The sequence below is a fragment of the Rhinoderma darwinii genome, chromosome 2, assembly GCF_050947455.1.
Source record: "Rhinoderma darwinii isolate aRhiDar2 chromosome 2, aRhiDar2.hap1, whole genome shotgun sequence".
In the NCBI taxonomy this organism is placed as follows: Eukaryota; Metazoa; Chordata; class Amphibia; order Anura; family Rhinodermatidae; genus Rhinoderma; species Rhinoderma darwinii.
The window spans coordinates 20,759,901-20,783,520 of record NC_134688.1 but is presented as its reverse complement, the minus strand read 5'-3'; the positions used below and the strand labels follow the sequence as shown (position 1 = coordinate 20,783,520).

Genomic DNA, 23,620 nt, shown 5'->3' with positions numbered 1-23,620 from the left:
GCCTTTCAACAACGAAAGTGGCGCGTGTCGTCAAAAGGCGCTGATTGGCAGGGCAAGTCATACTGCTCTGCCAATCAGTGTCATTGTAAGGCACTGAATTGAACGTGCCCGGCCATTCAGCGCTTATGCATGTAATTGTACCTGCGTCCTATAGACGCAGGTACAATTAGTGCAGGAGGAGGCTCATCTCGCCTCATGGACGGTGCGGTCCTGGCTGTACCGTGTACCGCAGCGAATTACCAGGCACAGCCGTAACCAAATGTACCGCGCTGTGTCTGAGTAAACATTGAAAGGGAAGTGTCGCAGTTAATAGGTGGGAATCCCTACTCTACCAATCATATATTGGTGGCCTAGCCTAAGGATAGGCTATTTTGCTATTTTATTACTGTCCTGGAAAACTTCTTTAAACCCAGAAATAACTCATCACACCTAGCTTTATAATATAAAATAATGTCAAAAAAGTAACAGACACACATGATGATCCAAATCTCCCCCCCCCCCCCCAGTGATTGCCACAGCCTCTCAATGCAGCTGATCGGCAGGGATGCTGGGAGTCAGACCCCCACTGATCAGATATTAGGATAGGCCATCAATATTTCTGTCCCGGAAAACCCTTTTAACAACCAAATCCATTTGTAGGAAATAAAATTGCCAGCTGTGGATGGCATTACACTGTATGGGGGCATTATACTGTATGGGGCAGCTATGGGGGGCATTATACTGTATAGGGCATTATAGTGTATGGGACAGCTATGGGGGCATTATACAGTATGGGGGCATTATACTGCATGTGACAGCTATGGGTGACAATATACTGTGGGGGCAGCTATAGGGGCATTATACTGTGTGGCGGTAGCTATGGGGAGCAGTAACTGTAGTGGTCTGCTATGGGTGCATTATACTGTGTGGGGGGCAGCTATGGGGGGCATTATACTGTGTGGCGGTAGCTATGGGGAGCAGTAACTGTAGTGGTCTGCTATGGGTGCATTATACTGTGTGGGGGGCAGCTATGGGGGGCATTATACTGTGTGGGGCAGTTATGGGGGCATTAGACTGTGTGGTGGCAGCATACTGTGGGGGCATTCATGGGGTCTGTCGGACAAGGCAGTTGGGCAAGGGCGTGTGTTCTGGTTGTGTTGGGTAAGGGGGCCCAAGCTGAATTGTTGCACCAGGGACCATGAGCCTTTAGCTACGCCCCTGGCCCTCACGGTGGTTTTGCTTCTTGCCAGAACCGATATACATATTGCCACTGGTCCCCCTGCCCATCTCAAGCCCCACTTCAATAAAAATGGGGCCTGGGGGGCCAAAGTGGTTTGCAATGTATGGACTCGATGGTGTCCTTACAGATCAATATATATATGTAGATTTTTTTTTACTCTTGGTTGCTCTGATTTGAAGTGATAATCTTTTCAGATTTTCCCCACAGTTGGACATAATGCCTAGTTTTTCTTGGGAATTAGAAATCAATATGTTCTCCCAGCACGAATTCAGCTTCATTTCATTTCACCAAGGACCTCATGTGTGGATATCGACAGATATTTTTTTACAGGATTTTGCTGCTTTTAATGCTTTACTCTCATGAAATCCTTTGTATTACAGCAATCCTATACCTTTGCCATTAAGGTAACAGTGTTGCTGTACGCCTAAAATACCCATCAATTATTTGCTGCCATTGTTAATGTCTTCCAGTTTTATTGAGGATTCAACACCTCTGCTCATAGTGTTTCCAAGCTCAGTAATAGTCCTCTTATTCTATATGATCATGCCGGGATGAGCAGATTTTCCACAATATGTGACGTAAATGATATAATATAGAAATCATGTTGGAATGAGTAATAAAATTAGGAATAAAGTAATGAAAGTCTCAACGTCTGTGCTGTGCAGTGAAATAGGGATGCCGTTGTACTTATGACAAGTACAACATATTATTCAGGCAAGATGGCTGCCCCTATAATCATGCAATTATAAAGAAATAATATGTTGTATATGTCGAAAGTCTCAACGTCTATGAATAGCTGCTCCATAGATTTGCTTTACAGCAGGCACCTGGACATAAGAAAACAACCGATTGACTTCTATGGGATAGTGTAGTGAGCATGCTCTGTGACATTTGCAGTAGTCACTATGCAGGGAGATGGACGAGAGAGGAGGAGGAGCTGTCTTCATCAGCTATTGTCAATGGTGTGATCCTGTGTTCTCTGCCTCCAGCTTTATAATAGAGCTGTTACCTTTTATTGTAATCCTGCCCTCTGATAATAATGATGTGACTTCTGACCCTGCCACCCGGTGTACACAGCTCAAGATGAAAAATGATCTCTACAAACAAAGTGTCAGCCTATTGTAAGCGTGTAGAATTTTTTTCCTATAGATAATTTCGTGAAAAGCGCCAACAAAGTCTTTGATCATTGTCTGAAGATTCCCTTAAAGTCCAGATAAAATGTGGAGTAACTTTGTGATCCTGAGAGACATGATATTTTTTCTTTCATGTTTAGAAGAATTCTGCTAGTTTCCTGTTACCAAAGATTGTGGGAGCTCAGATGAGTTACACAATTAGAGCTCAGCTTTTAGTTCATGTTTGACAGTAGGGTGGAGCCAAACTGCTGTCTGTTTCCAGGGGCAACCAGCAGAATTTAAAAAACAGCCATGTATATGAATGTAGAAAACAACATAAAATAACTCAAAATCAGCACCAAAACAGTATAGTAAAGTATTTGCAAAGTTATTCAACTTTTTATGAAGACTTAAACTGTGCTATTGACAGTAGAATTACATTTTACTAATTTTCCGTTCTCAATTTAGACCAATAAGGCACGGCTTATTTTCGACCGTTTTTCGGGCCGTAAACGGCCGAAAAATCGGGAGCAGAACGCCTCCAAATATCTGCCCATTGACTTCAATGGGAAAAACGGCGGCGAAAAATAAGTGCATGTCACTTCCTGGGAAGTTTTTGGAGCCGTTTTTCATAGACTCTTTTTAAAACGCCGTGAAAAATGCGAGTGGCTTAAAAAAAGTCTGAAAATCAGGAGCTGTTTTCTCTTGAAAAAGCTCCGTATTTTCAGACGTTTTTGGTTAAACGTGTGAACATACCCTAAACAGTAAGCATTGGCACAACATGCTCTTTAAAGATTTCTTACAGATGTAAATGTATAAATTTCCCAATGCTATGCAGCCATTTATACTGAAAAAGAGGAATCAAACCTCCTTCATTCGCTTCATTACCTTACATTAGATTCATGAGATCAATGAAAAAATCTCCATTACAATGGGAATAGTACGATTTCTTTTTTAATTTTGGTTTGTCTACAAGCTCGTCTTGTTTTCTAATGACCTAGATCCACCGAGAAACGGTTGTGACGGATTCTAACACTTCAGATTTATATGGAAATATGGAAAGTGATTTTGTAATCTATCTGTAACTCTCAACCCACTAAATTACCCTCAGGCACGAGACCCGTGTAGAATTTAAACTTGTCTCTGTGTATTATAGTCTTCACTCAAGGACACTGGAAGACATCCAGAATATTCAGTTCCTTCTTTAACCACCTCAAAATGTCATTACTGGAATGAATGAAAATAATTAATTCCTAAATCAAAAGCATGGTAACTAATTATGCATATAATATTGCACTGTTCAAGCTATATTAAAGGGGGTTTCTCACTTTAGACATTAATGGGATATTCACGGGACCCCCTTTTTGAGAGAACATGGGTCCTTTGCTTGACTCCTGTAGTTCCCATAGACTTCAATGGAGGGAGCTGTCCAAATGTACGCTAAACCCATTCTGACTGCTTAGGCGGAGGCAAAATTGAGTGGAGGCCACACATGTCCGATGGTATCTATGAAAGTTACGGGAACAGCTGTGCAAGCTTTAGTTTGCAAGACAGGAGTTAGGGGACCCTTGTTCTCCTGATATGGTACCATGTGCAGTACAACTTACGTAGACACTCTTGGTGAACCTATTTGGGAGGTACACTACTAGTTTTTAATGGAGTTGACACATATGGAGTTACTATGGCTGGTACTTATTGGGGTTCTAGATGGCACTTTGCAAACTCATTGGCTGCCACTTAGTAGACACTAGCGAAATCTTATGGGGGGTAACTGTGGCGATTACTGTTAAATAGGTTGCCTCATGAAGACAACCTCTGTCCATATTCCCTATTCAGGCCTAATGACGTTATAGATGTATCCCCCACTCAGGCCCCACTCCCTATGATTGGGAAAGGAGAGTCACTCTGAACGAGTGGCTCTTCTTCTGGCAGACTCGAGCCGTCCTCATATTCCAAGGACAATCATTGAACCGAATGGGCAGCCATGTAATGCTTAATTTCCCTTGCAAAGGCCACTGCAGGGCAAGAGCCTGGCTAGCCTTGTGGCTTCCCTCAGAAAATTGTTTGTCTGCTAGGGGTGCTAGGAGCAGGACTCGGTGGTCAGCCCATCGCAGCATGAGCCACATTCATAGACAACCCCTTTTTAAGTGAGTATTGCCAATTGCTCTCTTATAAAGAGATCATTTGGGCATTCAAGAAGGTGCATGTAAAAAAATCTGATACGTTTGTCTGTTAGGGTAGTTTTGCATGGGTGTAATACAGTCGCATTTTAGGGTCTGTATTCTGGCCACGATATCCCAATCAGCAGTAGACTCTGCCTCTCCTTAACTGAGACTCTTTGAAGTTGAGTTTACTTGAAGCTGTATAGACCAAATGTTGACCTACTTCTTTGGAATAGACAATTAATCTTGATGGAGTTGGGAGGAAGACCAACTCCAAGATGGATGGAGACATGAACAAATCCTTGAGTAGCCTGAAGACCTAAAAAGGTCATTCTGGAGGACTACAATTTATTGACCTACCAAGAATTCAATTGCTCTAACGATTTATAACATTTGTAGGCGGACTTCACTTCTCTTGTAGACTGATATTGATTCACCAGGAGTTTCCAGGAGTTTACACTATTAAATCTTGGGTGCTTACTGTATTTATGGATCTTCCTGGTGGTTTAGCAACACCTACGTTCTAGAGATCCATATCACAGTCTCTTATGGTTTTCGAAAGCAGACCCTTGCTTTGGAAATGTAGTTTTCTAACTCCAGTCCACCCCACTTTGCCAAAAGAAGATATTCATAGGCCTATAACTCCGTTTTCTAATCGGACATATATCAGACTTTTGACAGTCAACCTTGGAATCTGAAGCACGTAAGCCGTGTCATAGTGTTCAATCATTGATGGACACCGAAGGTGGTAAAGACTTTCTTCTAAAATAGTCCTGACTACTCAGCGGTTCAACTATCACATAATGGGCTGCTCAGTGCAAGTTTTGACTATTTTCATGTAAACCAGTTCAGATCAGGTCGTATTTCCCAGACCTTAGCACTCTACTCCGAACTGTTAACCCCAAGTCTTGTTTCTAAAGCCAATATTCGTAAAACCTAAGAATGACTATGTCTTGCCTGTTCAGATATGTGTTTATTGTACACTTTTCTTACCTGACAGGCCCCTTTAACCAAATGCACTTGATACCGCAAACTGTGCTGGAGCTATATGTGACAACACAATGCTGAGAATGAGCCATATTGACAAGTGTAGGAGGACTTTGTGTCATTTATACCAAGTTGCTTAGTAACCTGCTACTTGGACAGTTTTGTTCTTTATATTACTTAGACTATTTTTATCAGTCTCTCTTAGGAATGTATTTTCGAAGTTTATCTGTAATTCACATATACCATATGCCCACAGATGAAGCTTTATATTGGGACTGTTCATATGGTTGATGAGAAGAGCCGTATGTACTGTAGATAATCTAAATAATGTGCTACTGTATATCCATCAACCGGATCCAACAAAAATAGAATCACGATCATTTTGTAGGTTGACTTGCTCATGAGGTGGACACTTTGGTTTCAGATGAGCATTCTACCGGTGGTGTCCCACTTCTTATCCCCAGCATAAAAGATTTTATGTTTGGCATGACCATTTACCATTCGTGGTGTATTAGTAGCAGACCCTCCAAGTGAACCTAGGGAGGTACACTACTGTTTCTACTGAGTACTATGGCTGACGCATATAGTTTGTAGTATATATGTGGCTGGAATTCATAGGGAACAGTGAGTGTTACCTATGGGAGCTCTGCCTAGCACTTTTGGAATTTCTTTGGTTGGCACAATTTGGGCACTTGCAATCTCTAATGGGGGAACTGTGGCTATCTCTGTTGAAGGGGTTTTCCCCATGAAGGACATTTGACATATCTACAGGATATGTCATAAGTGTCAGATAAATGCGGGTCCCACCTCTGGGACCCACACCTATCTCTAGAATGGGGTCCCCTAAACCCTGTTCTAAATTTTTGTGCTCACGCTGACTGCCGGCCACTTACTGATTACATGGTCGGGAGTTACGGAAACAGCGTAACTCGCTGAGCTATGCTGTTTCCGTAACTCCCATAGTAATGAATGGCAGCTACGGAAGCAACGTAGAATGCGAGCTATGCTGTTTGCGTAACTACCATTTAGTTCTATGGGAGTTATGGAAATAATGTAGCTCAGTGTGTTACTCTGTTTCCGTAACTCAAGACCATTTCCTGACCATGTAATTAGGAAGTGGCCGGAAGTCAGCGTGAGCACAAAAAGCTAGAAGGGGGTTTAGGGGACCCCATTCTAGAGATAGGTGCGGGTCACAGAGGTGGGACCCTCATCTATCTGACATTTATGACATATCCTGTGGATATGTCATAAATGTCCTTCATGGGAAAACCTCTTTAAGAGAGTATCGTTACTTGTTTTCTTATCCAGACAAAGGCTTTGGCGAAACGCACGTTGGGTGTGGTGGGTGAAGATTGGACTTTACTGTTTGCTCTTGTTTTTGTTTTGTTTTTTTATAAATACCATTTTTCTTGGCTGAAGGGATGGAAAATAAATTTGCCTGCTGTGACTAAACCATCAGGGCACCTGTTATGGTAGAAAAAGGCCACAACAGTAAATTTTATTAACCAAATTTTTAGAAAAACAGATAAATATGTTACATTTCTAATAATAAATAAGATTAAAAATAATCCAATGCAATATCTTACCTTGAATATCAACCTATTGTGACCGGAAGGGTCGTTGAAGGCATACTCAACCAATTTTCTCCACAGTCCATAATATTCGTCAATGCTCTCTCACCATTAACTTTAGCCGCTGACACAGTCCCAAGGAAATTTGTCAAAACTTTGAGCACTTAAATTCTCCACACTCCTGGGATTCCAGCCCGCCAGTAACCCAAATATAGCTGTACCTTCACAGCTCCAAACACCATTTTTCCTTTAATGAATTTCTGGTTACTCTGCTCTTTCCAAAATTATTAGCCTCCAAAGACCTTTTACCTGTCAAACCCGGTACCCTCACACAAACCCTTGACACAATACTTGGCTAGATAAAGGAGGGTTATTTGGTTACTTCTTTGTATTAGGCACCACATGTTTCCCCCTAAGCCTAATGTCACGAAGCCCGAGGAATGGGCTGTAACTGGGCCAGCAGGGGGCGTGTGAACCCTCCTTGTCACCAAGGTATTTGACTTGGGGCTTCTCGAGGGAGCAGAGTTTAAGGGAACTCCCGGTTTATACCCTTAACCCCAGGTCACTACACTCGGTGTAGTCTCCCTTGGTAATGACTGACTTAAATAGAAGCAGAGTGGTCTAGAGAGCTAAAGGTCATGGGAGACTGTGAAGGTTCATCACGGTGAACGTATCTCATGGTCAGGGCAGGCGGCAGGCACGGATGGTCGAAAACAGTCAAAGGTCGGTCCACAGAAATCAGAAACTAAACAGCAGGGGAAACAAGGAACACTGAGGAACACTAGAAACCAAATTGCTCTGACAAGGAGTGATGGGACATGAGGTTCCATAAAGCCCAGAGTGTCTTGGAAAAACATGATTTTGGTGTGCGCTGGCCCTTTAAGAAGACAATGGTCAGCGCATGTGCTAGGACCCAGTGCAGCATGTCAGCAGCTCAAACAGCCGAGAGCAGCAAAAAGGCAACGGGGACACCTGTCGGAGGTACGGGGAGCACTACACCTAATGCCTAATCCTCTACTTTGATGTCCTCCAAAACCTTATCACCCTCCAAAACCCTGATGCTCATGAATTCCCACCCCCGCCAGTCAAGCCGCCTTACTTTACTACATCTGCGACCCACTATGTAAGTCTATATATTGACTTTTCTTTTGCACTTGCACTTTATACTTATTGCTTTTGCATTGATTGTTTTAAGTGAGTATTTGTCTGGTTTACATTCTGGTATAGTATTTTATTTGTCACTACTCGTAGGGTCCTGTTCACTCCTCGTCTTTTTGTCTTTGTACTGTCCTTTTGTGGATTTAAAAAAAATGTACTTGAATTTAAAAAGGTTTATATTATTAATTTGGATCGGCACTATTTTTTCTATTAGTGTTGTAATATATATCCATTGTGCATGTGGACAGTGATTGTTACCGTGTGGACTCCTTTTTTGGGTTTGTTTTCTTATAATCATTGGGGCATTTAAAAAAAAGAATGTGAAAAATCTGATACAGCACACTTTTCTTTGTTAGGGTAGTTTCACATGGGTGTAATACATTTTAGGGTCTGTATTATGTCCGCAACATCCGGACCTCCTGTAGTTCTTCTGAACCGAAATTAGATTAACATAGGCTACCATAGGGTCCATGTGTGCAGGGGGGGAGGGGGGAGTTGTACCCATATTTTTGTTCCAGAATATTGGAGGGTATGTGGTAATAGACAATGCAAGAGAAAGGTCCAGTAAACCTCTGTATATGCCTTGCAGCAGTCATTTTGTCAAGTCCAAGCTAGGGCTCACATATCAATCTATCAAAAAAAATAAACATTTGGTTTAACAATATGGCATTTGAAATATGATTCATATTTATTAATAGATCATACCATTTGTTCTCCTGAATTCTCGTAACTCTTACAATTTATATTCTTCCGAGGCAAGCAGTAGCAATATTGTCACGTGTTTGAGCTCATTATGCCGGTTATTTGTGCCTAAAAATTCTACACCTGTCATACACCCAATGTTTACAAGGTTTCACTCATGTTGCAGATAAGATATTACCATTTTTCTTACCATATGTTCATACAAATTGCGGTTGTATCACTGAGAGCTTCCTTTTTTACACTCATTCTGGAGGACCCAGCATGTGTACTATGTAATGCTTCATTTAACCTGTGGTGGCGCTGAAGGGAAATTGAACACTTGCTGCTAGGATCCCCCACCGATTACAGATGATCGCTGGGAGTCTCAACAGCAGGATAACCTGTGATCAGCTTATTTCTGGAGTACCCATCTAACAAAAATGAGTGTCCAAAGTGGACAAACCCTTTAAATACTCTGTTTTCAATACAAGAGGACGAGCAGTATGACATATGCTGCCGTATTAACCAGTACTGTACATTTTTCTTTTCTTCTTTTATTCCAAGCAAAATTTGATAAAAGCAACCTGATAGCATCTCAAACTGTAGACTGAGCCCGAGGGGGCTAGAAAGAAAGAGCGGAGACAAGCGGAAGGATTTGATATGCAGACACTTAGTCATTGACGAGGTTCCTTCTCTTAATTCCAAAATCAGCTGCAGCTGCATCTAAAAGGGGAGAAGGGAAAAAAAATCCTCGATTTGACGACAGCTGCGTTCATGTCATGAGAACAAGCCCATGCTGGAAATGTATTATTATGGGGAAGATTGGGCTTTAATTAAATACAGCTGCAACTGTTAAACATTTCACTCAGTCTGTCTATTTTTTGCTGGAATTCATTGCCCGAGCACTTTGTTTCTGTGCATTAAGCAGGCACAAACAAAGGAAAATGCTGAACTTAAAGAAATATATACCATGTGGTGCTACACATCAGTATGTGTGTGTAAAAAGATAGACAGAAAGATAGAAACAGACAAACCAAACTCATTAAGAAAAAGGCTATTGTTGATACAGCCGGTTTAGCATTGGTTACGATGATTGTGAATTGACAAAAGAAGAGGTTCGATCTGTAAGGCTCTATTCATACCACGTTCATATATGCAACTGTATGTCTGCAATTCACTTTTATTGTAGAAAAGGGTATACTTTAGTCAATACTAGTGTTGAATAGCGTGGTAGACTACACTCAAGAAATAGTATTCAGTTGTTAAAGGGTTTGTCCACGCATTGACAATTGATGACTTATACACAGGATAGGTCATCAGTATATGATCGGCGGGGGTCCGACACCCACACACACCGATATGCTGTTCCGGCTGCCTCCGGGCGCCGGATGTTATGAAGGGTATGCAGTAGTCGGAGCCGGAAGCAGAGCCATCTGGTCATCGGACAGGTCATCGGTTGTCCGTGCCTGGACAACCCCCTTAAGCTGTTAAACGTATGGTATGCCAAAATATTATCAACATGAACAAGATAGGAAAAGGCTATAAAATACTATAAAATTATTTGAATATCCAATGAGGACTGTGAGGAAATGGAAGCTGCATCATACCACCAGCTCACTGCCTAGAAAATTCATAGCAAAAAGGAATCTTGTGGGGAAAGTCACAGCCACTTTGAAGGAGCTACAGAGTTCCGTGAAGGTGCGCCAGTCATCCATACAAAGAGCACTACATATAATTAGCTTATATGGGAAGGTGGTTAAAAAGAAGCCACTACTTTGAAAATACATAAGCTAATCTGGAGTTTGCCAAAAAGCTCCAGAGGGATCCAGCTAAAATATTCAAGAAGGTTTTCTGGCCAGAAGGTATAAAATTGAGTTTTTTGTCCAAATTTCTGAATGTTTGACGCAAACCTATTTCTTCTGCATATTGCTCAACAAACACCATCCCAACAGAGAAGTATGGGTTTAGCAGCATCCTGAATGTTTTACAATAGCCAGGTCAAAGTCTTGAATCCGTGACACAATCTAAAAATTGTAGTCCACAAGCCTCATCCAAATAACCTGAACGACCTAGAGGGAATCTGCCAGGAAGAATGGGGTGAAAATCCCTACCAAACAGTTTGCAAAGCTGGTAGAAACTTACCCTGCTGGAAGATAACCTTTGTCCATATGCCCTAGTAGGGCATATGGACTTCCGATACGGGGGATCCCCTTCTTGGGATCCCCCTCTATGAGTCGGAATGGAGATTCACTCTATCAGAGGGGCTCCAGTTCTCGAGGACTTGAGCCACCCATGTATCGGAATGACCAACAATGTCATAGTACATTTACCCTACAGCTGCAGGGGAAACGCCTGACTGGCTGTGGATTTAACGGTGGTTGGACTTGTGGCGATCAGCTGATCGTTGCGGTGCTCCAAACTGAAAGGGATTGTCTCTGATTAGACAACCCCTTTAAAGCTGTATTTACAGCAATATGTGGTCCTATCAAGTATTTGTATGGAGGAGGATTTGTTATCTGTTGACTTTTAGGGCGTTGAATAATTTTGCACTGAATCCTCCAATATTCTCACATTGCCATGTCCATTTAGCTGAGACTAATGTGAATGTTAATTCTGTAGAGGAAGATAAGCGGTTTCCAAATACTTCCAGTGGTGCTTATTGTGACAATAGACTTCAAGGGATTGTCCGGCTGAGGCCATAGACATCAGATGGTCACACTGGAAACATCGGGATCCACCGAGCATTATCTAATATGCACAGATGTAGGCAAGTTTATCTTGACTCCGATAACTTTCTGCAGCGTGATATCACACAACAAAAGGCATTGAAAAGTAATTAGAAAATTGAATTAAAGTTCCTTGCCACTGTGTATTTACAGGGTAACTAAACGTTTGACTGATTGGGGGTCGAAGCACTGAGACCCCCACCAATCGCTAAAACGAAGCAGCAGAAGTGCTCGTGTGAGCGCTGAGCCGCTTCGTTTCTGTTCGGCATTTTCCGGAAATCAATGTATCGGAGTACGGACTCAATAGAAAGTCTATGATCCCGTACTCCGCTACATAGGCTATCCGGAAAAAGCCGAACCGAAACAAAGCGGCGGAACGCGATTGGTGCTCAGAACCCCACCAGTCATAACTTCTGACATGTCACTATGGCATGTCAGAAGTTTGTCTAACGTTTAGTTACCCTTTAATGTGTTAAGAGTCAACATAAAGATGGCTACCTCTGTATGGCCAGGAAAAACAAAATATGAGCTATTCAAACCCTTTCATAGCAAATTGCTCGGGAGGGTGAGATAATCTGAGATAATCTCAGGCCACACGGGCTGTGCAAGACTTTCACACTTTTTACTTAAGTGCCACTTATATTCCCTGAAAGATCAGAAAATAGCATTTATCTGCAGGTTGAAATGTACAAGTTCCATCACATTTGGAAAGCTGCCAGTGAAAAAATGACAAAAAAATATATAAATATGCATAATAAAATAAAGATCACAGCAATGAATATTTATGTAGTTGAGGACTAATGGTTCTGTGAAACTAAAGCAAAGTCAGTGTGTAGCAGAAAGGTTGTACGCGCTGCAGTCATAATTTGTTGGTCACCTAGGAGGTCAATTGAAGACATATCTAATAATTAAAAAAAAAAGTGTCTCCATGATGCAGCCAGCCCCGAGACCGGAGGATTAACACAGAGGAAATTCCTCCCATACTGATTGCTTCCTACAGCTATTTTTAACATGAAGAGGACTCCACTCGGAGATTGTGAACGTCTGCATACAGAGGCTTTTCCTCCACAATTATAATTCTATTTTAGATCTACATTGTTAAATGGGTGGTACAGTCGCTAAAAATTGATGGCCTATCCTCAGGATAGGCCATCAATAGCTGATGGGTCGGGGTCCGACTACCGGGACCCCCGATCAGCTGTTTTGAAGGGGGTGCAGCTCTCGTACGAGCGCTGCTTCCCCTTCATTTCTACTTGCTCACTGTGAATAGTAGACACAGATGTAGCAGCGATTCACAGTATTACAACCTTTTTTCCCATTAAAGTGAATGTAAAAAGGCTGCAATACTGTGGATCGCCACTACAACCGTGTTTATGATTCACAGTGAGCAAGAAAAATTAAGGGGATGCAATGATCGTACGTGAGCTGCACCCCCTTCAAAAGAGGTGATCGGCGGGGATACAGAGCATCGGACCCGACCCATCAGCTATTGATGGCCTATCCTGAGGATGAGCCATCAATTTTTAGCGACTGGATAACTCTTTTAATCAATTATTATTATTATTATTTGTATGGCAGTATTATTTAGGCATTTTACAGCACTGTTATTATGTTACTCTGTTTATGGAGCGGTTTGGTCATTGTTGGTATTATGTGAGCACTGTATGGTGGAATTTACTGAATCTGTCGCATCTTTCTAATGGCCGCGTTGCACATCAGCTGCGGCCGTGCGCCATACATTCCACCATCGGACATAAAAAAATAAAAAGTAAACTTACCGCTATCTTCTCCCATCCGGGTCCTCTTAAGAGTACGGTGACCCATACAAGGTCCTGATGCTGAGCAGCGTCATTGTTTTATATGCGACGCGGCGCTCAACGTCATCGATGTTGCGTCACCAACAACGTCCGCACGCTGCTCAGCATCAAGACCTTGTATGAGCCGCGGAACGCTGAAGGAGCCTGAGCGGACACAGAGGGGAGAATAGGAGTGGAGAGGTAAGCATTAATTTACATTATTTTATTTAATTGTCCGGAGGAGGGTAGTCCGATCAGGAAGGGGGCAAAGTATGGGGCCCGACATGGACTCTACCTTCCTACGTTCCACAGAGTGAACGCTGGCGTAGATTTCCACTATAATTTACAACAGTTTTCTAGCGTAAATTATAATAAATTGGTCGGCCTGCTGTGGCTCTGCCCTTTTTTATAGGAAGCCTTGCACCCTCTTCACAAAAGTAGCAAGGGCGGCAACGCAAATTGCAAGTTTTGGGCCCAGTCCCAAATTTTTTATGCCAGAAAACTGCTGTATAAAGGTTGATTAATTCCCCTCGATGTTATTTTAAAAAAGTGTTTTTTATTGTGCAAAAGTAGTATAACCGGAAGAAAAAAAAACAATATAAATTTTATATCGCCGTAATCCTAGTGACCCACAGAATAACGTTAACAATGTGATTTTTACCGCATAGTGAACGTTGTAAAAACAAAACTAAAAAATAATGGTGGAATTGCTCTTTTTTTTTTACTACCCCCTCAAAAAAGATTAATAAAAGTTATACAATCCATTGTATGTATCACAAGCCCTCTTACGGCTACCTTGACAGAAAAATAAAAAAAGTTAAGGCTCTCGGAAGGTGGAGATTAAAAATATTCCTGTGTCATGAATGCCAAAACTGGCTGTGGCACCAAAAGTTTTAAAGGGGTTCACCAAGCATTTTTTATATTGATGACCTATCCTTAGGATAAGTCATCAATATCAGATCGGTGGGGGTCTGTCTAACACCACCCCCACCGATCAGCTAACTGAAGGTGCCGTTCCTCGCCACGGCCTCTTCAGTGTTTACCAGGAACATCACCGTACACTTCTGAAGTGGCTGTGCCTGGGATTGCAGCTCAAGCTTATTTACTTAAAGAGGCTCTGTCACCAGTTATGACCATTTTTATATTTATGCAAATGAGGCTTTCTAAAGTACAACTGGGCGTGTTTAACTGGGCGTGTTTAAAGTTAAAGTACAACTGGGCGTGTATTGTGTATGTACATCTGGGCGTTTTTACTTGTTTTACTAGCTGGGCGTTGTGAATAGAAGTGTATGATGCTGACGAATCAGCATCATCCACTTCTCTTCACAACGCCCAGCTTCTGGCAGTGCACAGACACACAGCGTGTTCTCGAGAGATCACGCTGTGATGTCACTTCCTGCCCCAGGTCCTGCATCGTGTCGGACGAGCGAGGACACATCGGGACCAGAGGCTAAATTTGATTCTGCAGCAGCATCGGCGTTTGCAGGTAAGTCGATGTAGCTACTTACCTGCAAACGCTGATGCTGCTGCAGAATCAACTGTAGCCTCTGGTGCCGATGTGTCCTCGCTCGTCCGACACGATACAGGACCTGGGGCAGGAAGTGAGTGACTCTGGGCGTTGTGAAGAGAAGTGGATGATGCTGATTCGTCAGCATCATACACTTCTATTCACAACGCCCAGCTAGTAAAAAGTAAAAACGCCCCGATGTTACACACATAATACACGCCCAGTTGTACTTTAACGTTAAACACACCCAGTTGTACTTTAGAAAGCCTTATTTGCATAAATATAAAAATGGTCATAACTTGGCCAAAAATGCTCGTTTTTAAAAAAACAAAACGTTACTGTAATCTACATTGCAGCGCCGATCTGCTGCAATAGGAGATAGGGGTTGCAAAATCTGGTGACAGATCCTCTTTAAATCGGATCGGAACTGAAATCCCAGGCACAACCCCTACAAATGTAAACTGGGAATAGGCCGCAGCAACTAATACCGCACCCTTTATTAATCAGTTGATCGGTGGGGATGCCGGGAGTCGGACCCCCACTAATTTAATATTGATGGCCTTTTCTAAGGATAGGCCATCAATATAAAATGCTTGGAGAACCCCTTTTAAGGAAAATGTGTGCACTAGGCGTTTGTTGAGTCTCCCCTGGTTAAACCTGATGGATATATGTCTGTTTTTCACCATTGTAGGTAACTTACCTTCAATAGACAAGTGTCGGTGTATGGGTGGCCATTCTCTATTCAAATGAATGATGGAGGAATAATATGTGACTCTTATTCATTTCAGCTGTGGGTGACCGAGCAAGTGCGGCTGAGCTTCCATTCATTTGATGTATAGTGGCCACACCTGAAGAGAAGATGTAACTCTCTAATAAAACTTGATATGCCTCGACTAATTGATTACAAATATAATTTTTGGGACAGTCCCTTTAATAGCCTAGGTAGAGTGCAAGCGTGTATGTATCACAGAGGCAGAGCCTACAGCTGTTATGGGTTCCATGGAGAGTCCTGGTGGGTCCCATACCCTTTGTGATTGGGTGACGAGTATCTATGCAGAACTTCCCACTTCACAGGACTTAGATTGCTATTAAACAAGGGTGGGGGTAATTGGCGCGAAGAGCCAAGGTAAGGATGTAGAGAGGGGAATAAAGACCTGGCTCTTCCGTCCTGGGTGGAATTAACTATATTTTTTACTCTATAAGGGTATGTGCACACACACTAATTACGTCCGTAATTGACGGACGTATTTCGGCCGCAAGTCCCGGACCGAACACAGTGCAGGGAGCCGGGCTCCTAGCATCATACTTATGTACGATGCTAGGAGTCCCTGCCTCGCTGCAGGACAACTGTCCCGTAGTGTAATCATGTTTTCAGTACGGGACAGTTGTCTTGCAGCGAGGCAGGGACTCCTAGCATCGTACATAAGTATGATGCTAGGAGCCCGGCTCCCTGCACTGTGTTCGGTCCGGGACTTGCGGCCGAAATACGTCCGTCAATTACGGACGTAATTAGTGTGTGTGCACATACCCTAAGAGGGAAGTAAAGAACATAATGTTCCTCCAAAATTCTTATTTGAAGTGCATTAGTATGTTCTTTGTCACATTAAGATTGTGGTTCCCTGTAAAAGACTTTCCCCTATTCATTTCTTGTCATCTTCTGCGAGGCACAGACGGAATTGCTAGTTGTCAAGTAAACTGTCATCCCTTCCATGCCGCCCACGACCTGTTTATTTCACACGTATTAATTGTTATACTTTACTTCTTTTTACTTCTCGCATATGTTTCCCTTTTCTTAAATGAAATCTTAAGGAATGATTTCCAGTTATTTTTTTTTTTTAATATTTGTTTTTTAAATTGAGACGGTCTTCAAGAAAACGTCCAAATCTATTAGCTACTGCAAAATTCCGTCACATGTACCACTTTTTTCTTTGTGTTGTTGCCATAGGAACATAGTAATTTATTTGAAACCTTTTTTTTACGCATTTTTTCACCCTTTTGGCAGCATCTTTGATCATACCCATTAGAAGGTCAGGGAATCAGTGTTATTTGTGCCTATATTGCTTACAATTAAATAAGGTGAGGCAGCATCATTAAAGGGAGGTATAGGGAGGCAGTACTATTTGGGTCCATATTTACAGAAGAGACAGGGAGGCAGCACTAACTGTGTCTAAATAATTAAGTACTATCTGTACCTACTTCATCTACAGGAAGAAACAGGGAATGAGTACTATCTGTACCTACTTCATCTATAGGGAGACACAGGGAGGCAGTACTATCTGTACCTACTTCATCTACAGGGAGAAACGGAATGAGTACTCTCTGTACCTACTTCATCTATAGGGAGAAACATGGAGGCAGTACTATCTGTACCTACTTAATCTACAGGGAGAAACGGGGACAGTACTATAAGTACCTACATTATATACAAGGAGAAAAAGGGAGGCAGTACTTACTGTGGCTACATTATTTACAAGGAGAGATAGGGAGGCACTATTATCTGTGCCAACATGATTTACAGGAAAGACAGAGAGACAATACTATCTATGCCAACATCATTTACAGAGTGCAAAGCAAAAGGATGATACCTCTTATTGTCACTGTTCCTCCCTGCAGTGCGCTCGTGGCAATCCTCACTATTTCATTCGCATTAGAGATGTCTCGTGAATAAATTAAGGTCTGTGACCACAGTGGTAAAAAGTTAACGATTTATTGCAGTGTTTTTAAAAATATATAAAATAGCTACGCATTTCGAGACCGGGCCAGTCTCTTCCTTAGGCTAAAAACACATGGCTAATGCGAACAAAATCGCGGGGATCGTCACAGACTCGCTGTAGAGAGGAACAGCGGCAATAAGATTGGATCACCTTTTTGCTTTGAACGCCATTATCTTGATAACAGACCGAGGGTCTCCATACGAATTTTGGGCTGCAGTCCTCCACATACAGATAAACACATTAAGACGTTGTTCTCCTATCACAACATAACCAGGTGAGCACAACTTCATCACCCCCTACACCATCTCCTCAAACACTTTGGGATGATGCACTATGTGCGCCGTGTATTTTTTGTCTTTCTTTAAACAGTTTACATAACTTACAGGGGAGACAGGGAGATAGTACTATATGTGCCAACGTAATTAACAGGAAAGACCGGAAGGCAGCACTATTTAAGTCTCGATCATTTACAGGTAGAGATGGGGAGGCAGTACTATCCCTACCTACATAATTTGCAGGGAGAGACAGGGATACAGTTCTATCTGTGCTTAAATTATTTAGAATGAGAGACGGGGTGGCAGTACTATCTGTACCTACACCATTTACAGGGAGATGAAGAGAAGTAGTACTATCTGTACAGATATGATTTACAAAGTGATACAGAGAAGTAGTACTATCTGTACAGACATGATTTACAAAGAGATACAGAGAAGTAGTACTATCTGTACAGACATGATTTACAAAGTGATACAGAGAAGTAGTACTATCTGTACAGACAGGATTTACAAAGTGATACAGAGAAGTAGTACTATCTGTACAGACAGGATGTACAGGGAGATATAAGGAGACAGTACTATCTGTACCTATATCATTTACATGGATATGTATGAAGGCAGTACTAACTGAGCTTACATCATTTACACTGAGAAACAGGGAGGCAGCACTATCTATGTTTACACACTAGGTATAACTAAACTCTATTTCTGTTCATATATTGCTTTATTCTTACTGGGGGATCACTAGGATGCCAATTTTGTATTGTGTGTATGCCTTGTACCAGTGCTGTGTACTATTCTGCATGCAAACTCTATTCCCATTATAACTATTTGCTGAATGCAAGCAAACACAAATGGCCCAGCTGTCTGCTGCTTACACAAGGAGCTTTGCGGAGTTTACACGTAATGTTTTTGTTCCCAAAGGCATGAATACCAATATGCCATTCATTTACTTCCTAAATAAGAGCTAAGCAACCCATTTATATTCTTATTTGCCCTCTCATCAGCGGTGGCATGCTGCTTTTTATTATTTGATGGAAAAACCCTCAATATAATAATCAGATAGAAATTAGTAGTTAATTGGTGATGTATTTATCATAATGGGCAGTTCAAACATTTTCTCCTTTCGAGGTTTCCTTGTTTTGACATATTTGTAGGACATTTCTTGCGCTGTCACAGGGTAATATATTATCCACTTAAGGGAATGTTTGGCTTTTCAGTTGTCGGTCACTGCACGGGGAAAGCAGGTCACTCTTCTCCCAATGAATACTTGATACTGACCAGGACTCGTTATAAGGCAGTCACCAGGTCATTTTATTTATTTCATTGTTAATTACTGTAGCTCAAAGTTAGAAGGAAGGAAGAGGAAATAAATAAGGAGAAAAAGAAAGAAAGAAAGAAGTTGAACAGGAAGAAATTGACAAGAAAAGAAAGGAAGAGGAAATAAATAAGGGGGGAGGAAAAGAAGGGTAAAGAAATAAGGGGGGAGTGAAAAGGAAAGAATGAGAGGACAAATGAGGGAGAAAGGAAAAAGTGGAAACAATTAGGAAAAAGGAAAATGAGGAAACAATTAGGAAAAAGGAAAAAGCAAAGAAGGAGAAAAAAAAATAGGGGAAAAGCGTAAAGGAAAGAGGAAAAATGTGGGGAAAAGGAAAAAGAGGAAAAAATTAAGGGAAAAAGGAAAAAATTAAAAAAAGAAATGAGGGAAAAAGGAAAGGAAAATGGAAAGAAAAAAAAAGGTAGGGAAAAGGAAAGATACAAAGAGGAAGGAAATCAGGGGGAAAAAGCAAGTTAAAGAAAGAGGAAAGAAATGAAGAGGATAGAAATGAGGTGGAAAGAAAGGGAAGAGAAAATTTAAATGAAGAAGAGAGAGAACTGAAGGGGAAAAAAAAAAAAAAGTAAATGAGGGGTAGGGAAGCCCTACAATATTTTTGTTCCATTTTCTTCATCATGTTCCTTCTTCTGCAGACGTCCTTCATTCTTTTTTGTTCATATAATAATAGATTTATTTCTTCCATTTTTCACCATCTGTCTCCTTCCTTTTCTTCTTCCTTTCATTCTTTCTTGTTCAGTCTTCATCCTCTCTCGTTTGTTCCTTTTCCCACATATAATCGTTCCTTTCTTCTGCCCCCTTGCTGTTTTTTCCTTCTCTGTTCTTATTTCCTTCCAATTTCCTTCTTGCTTTTTTCGACCTTTATCCTTCTATTCTTTCCTTGCATCTGTCGATCTGCCTTCTTACTTTTTCCTCTTCTCTTCTTTGTTCCCATTGCCTTCTTTCTTCCTTCCGGTCTCCCTCCCTTCTTCCTATTTCTTTCTTCCTTTCATCCATATTTTTCCTTCCTCCCTTATTTCCTATTTTCTCCCTCCTCTCTACCTTCTCTGTTATATCTTCTTCTTTCCCTTCCATGGCTTTTGTTTTCATCATCAAATTTTCACTTATGCACAACAATCAATCAGTCAAGAAGAAGTGTCTGAAATTCACCTTTAGGGCACTGAGGTAAAGTTCTTCACTCGACTTAGATGTTGCATTATTATTTGTATTGATCCCTGCCTCTCTACAGATGTTTACAACTATTATTAGTATTGGTATTGATGTCCCGGCTCTTACACATTGCAGCTATTTCTGTACTGTATCTGACTATTTTTCTCTGTACATTGTTGGTATTGTCTGAAAGGACGTCATGGTCGTATCTTAATGTCTCGGTCTGTTATATAATTGCCACCAGTGGGTGTAGTTGGTGCTATGATGGCAGATGTAAAGGTCCCTGATGCTCCGTTCAGGGTACAGTAAATACATTACATTTCAATAATTGATTTAATACCCTAGTCATGTTACTATTTTATTCCTTCCCATCACCATTACATGGAGGTTTAGCCTGATGATATAACAAACTTTCTTGATTTTTTTGTATCTGCAGAATTTATATTGATGGACCCTTCGGAAGTCCATCAGAAGAAGCCTTGAATTATGAGGTCAGCCTTTGTGTTGCTGGCGGGATCGGAGTCACACCATATGCGTCCATATTCAACCAATTATTGTACGTAGACCAATGCTCAGATTTTTGTTTGTCCTACTAAGAATTGTTTTGTTATAGGTAAAGCAGTATGGATGGGTGCTAACGTTTTTTAAATTATTATTATTATTATTAAGGGGGTATTCCGATCGTTGATATTTATGGTGTTTCCGTAGGCGATGTCTTATAGGTGGGAGTGGCAAATTCACTGTCCTATATGTTGGCATACACTGTAATGGAGAGAGCAGCATGTATGCTCCACCCACTTTCTCCTCCACCGTTTCTCCGTTTTTATTAACACAATGGGGGTTGTATCTGTTTCTTGGAGATCTAGGTGACAACCAATAGGGTCGCTATTAGAGCTCCCCAAAGGCTTTTCAGCTGATCTAGTTTTGCTGTGGTACATGGACAGCACCTGTGGATTTGCCATATTAAAAGTAGAGGACTAATGGGTTTTTTTTATAGGGAAACACTCCTCTAGTCTTACGTAAAGTTATGCATCTTTCTAATATACTTTGTGCTCCAATACCTCACTGTTTTCAAGATCTCTGCTTGTAGTCAGAGAATAGAAATATTCTTATTTGCATGCTGAAACTCCATCCCAACCTAGTCCCGTCCGCAATTCTTATCACCTTTTTACAGTGTATCTACCAAGACAATTTGCAGCATACTTTGTATGGGAGCACGGCCCAAAAATGTGGGCGGCACGCAATCACAGCCGTGATTACGGGCACGACCCTGTGCATGTGGTCTTACTCTGTACTCGAGATGAGCGAATCTATTCTACACAAATCAATGGCATAGTATCGGGAGTCACTGGCCCTCGTGAATATCCTGATTTAACTGTCCCTACACAAGAGCCTTGAGTCTTTTGTGTGACACGGGCAGGGGAAGCTTCCGTTATCCCTGCCCTGATGAGACCTCTGAGCCTCCTGGAGTGCACTCGCCTCATCCACCATCATCCATGCTGCCCGACCTACGTCCGCCTCTCCAGTGGGAGTCAGGTGATCCCCTCTTTTCATCCGCGGCCTTTGTAATCCACAGCCAACTGCACGGCAGCCTGAATATCCCCCGTTAAAGCAGCTTTTTATTTCCCCCAGGAAAGCTATGCCACTGAAGCTTCCCTTGGGTAGAAGTAGTGACATATATGGACAGTTTCAACATTGGGGCAACCCCAGGGGAGATAAAAAGCAGTCGTGGACTTCGGCTGCTTTGAAAGGGGGATAGTCGGGCCACCATGCAGGTTGGTGCGGAGTACAAAAGGCCACGGAAATAGAGCATCAAGAGGAGAGTTATCTGACTCCTTCGTGTGTAAGAAGACTGGAGTGCAGGCAGCATGGACGAGGTCGGCAGAGAAGATGAGTGTACTCCCGGGCACTCACAGGTCTCATCGGGCAGTGGAACGGCAGAGCCCGATCCACCGTGGCTGTTGTGTGAGGACTGTAACGTCAGGAGTTTTTTCAGGGCTCCCAAAGCTCTCTAAATTCCAATGCGGGGCTCTGGCCTATACAGCCCTCCACAACTGGTTGTGTATATGCAGCTAGACGCAACTGGATGGCTAAGTGGTGAGCATTCGGGCAACATATCCTACTGTATTCCTACATCGGGTATTTTCCCGACATATACCTTCAATGGAAGGCAATAATCTGATGTGAAGAGGACCTGCGAGTCGGCCACACATTTCCGGGGCAATTAAGGCACGAATCGAACCTAAAACGAATTGCAGGAAATGTACTCATCTCTACTTTGTACTAATGAGGAACAACTACTCCAAACTGTCTACAGACAGGTGTCTATGGTTTGACTATTAACCATAGTCATATTTCAAGGCCCTATAAATTGTCAGAAATTGACTTGCAGGGTAGTCACCTATAGGGGGCACTAGAGAGACATTTTTTTCTTCTTTCTGGTGGAGAGCTATTTTGAGCACTTATTACACAAAGTTACCCCCTGTGCAGAAGCAGAACCAGGTTAAAAGGAATATTAAACAGTTGTGCCAATAATCCCTATCCAATGGTCGACTAGGACATGTGGACATCACAGTAGGGGGCAGGGCCGCCATCAGGGGGGTATTAGGGGTAGTGGTGTGAGGGGCCCGGCCAAACCTAATTGAAAGGGGGGCCCGGCAACTGCCTCGACATTCTTTTGGTAGGAAAAAACGGGCCCCTGCAATGGGGCCCGTTTTTTTCACCAAAAGAATGTCGTGAGCTGCTGCTGCTGCTGCTGCGGGCCCCCTCCCCTCGTCATGGGGGGCCGTCAAAGCGTCCGCCCGCGCGCGCACCCGATCGCGCGCACAATGAAACAACCGCGCGTGCGCACTCGCGAGCGCGCATCCACGAACGCCCGCACTGGAGACCGCCCGCGCGCGCACCCGCGATCGACCGCGCGCGCACCCGCAAACGAAGCGCACGCACCCGCGACCGGCCGCGCGCGCACCCGCGAACGAAGCGCGCGCAGCCGCGGACACACATGGACAAAACTTACCTGGAGCCTGGCTGGAGGTGAAGCACTGGACGTCTGGACCGAAGACCTCCCCTGGAAGACATCGCCGGAAGAGGACTGGAGTGGGAGCAGCTCTTCTGACACAGTGAGTAAATTATCTCAAAGTGTTGTTTATGTATGGCCCTGTTCACACAGTATTTTGCAGGCAAAAAAAAAAACCTGCCTCAAAATTCCTTAAAGAATTTTGAGGCAGATT

The 23,620-nt window shown here is 42.5% G+C and overlaps 1 protein-coding gene across 1 annotated transcript in view; it reads left to right on the top strand.

The window, feature by feature from the left end:
• The window catches only part of NOX4 (NADPH oxidase 4), a 160,417-nt gene that overhangs the window by 112,639 nt on the left and 24,158 nt on the right, over nt 1–23,620 (top strand). The window contains exon 14 of the mRNA XM_075851448.1: nt 20,827–20,946. Within this exon, the coding sequence (XP_075707563.1) occupies nt 20,827–20,946 (120 nt within the window). The remainder of the gene's footprint in view (nt 1–20,826; nt 20,947–23,620) is intronic.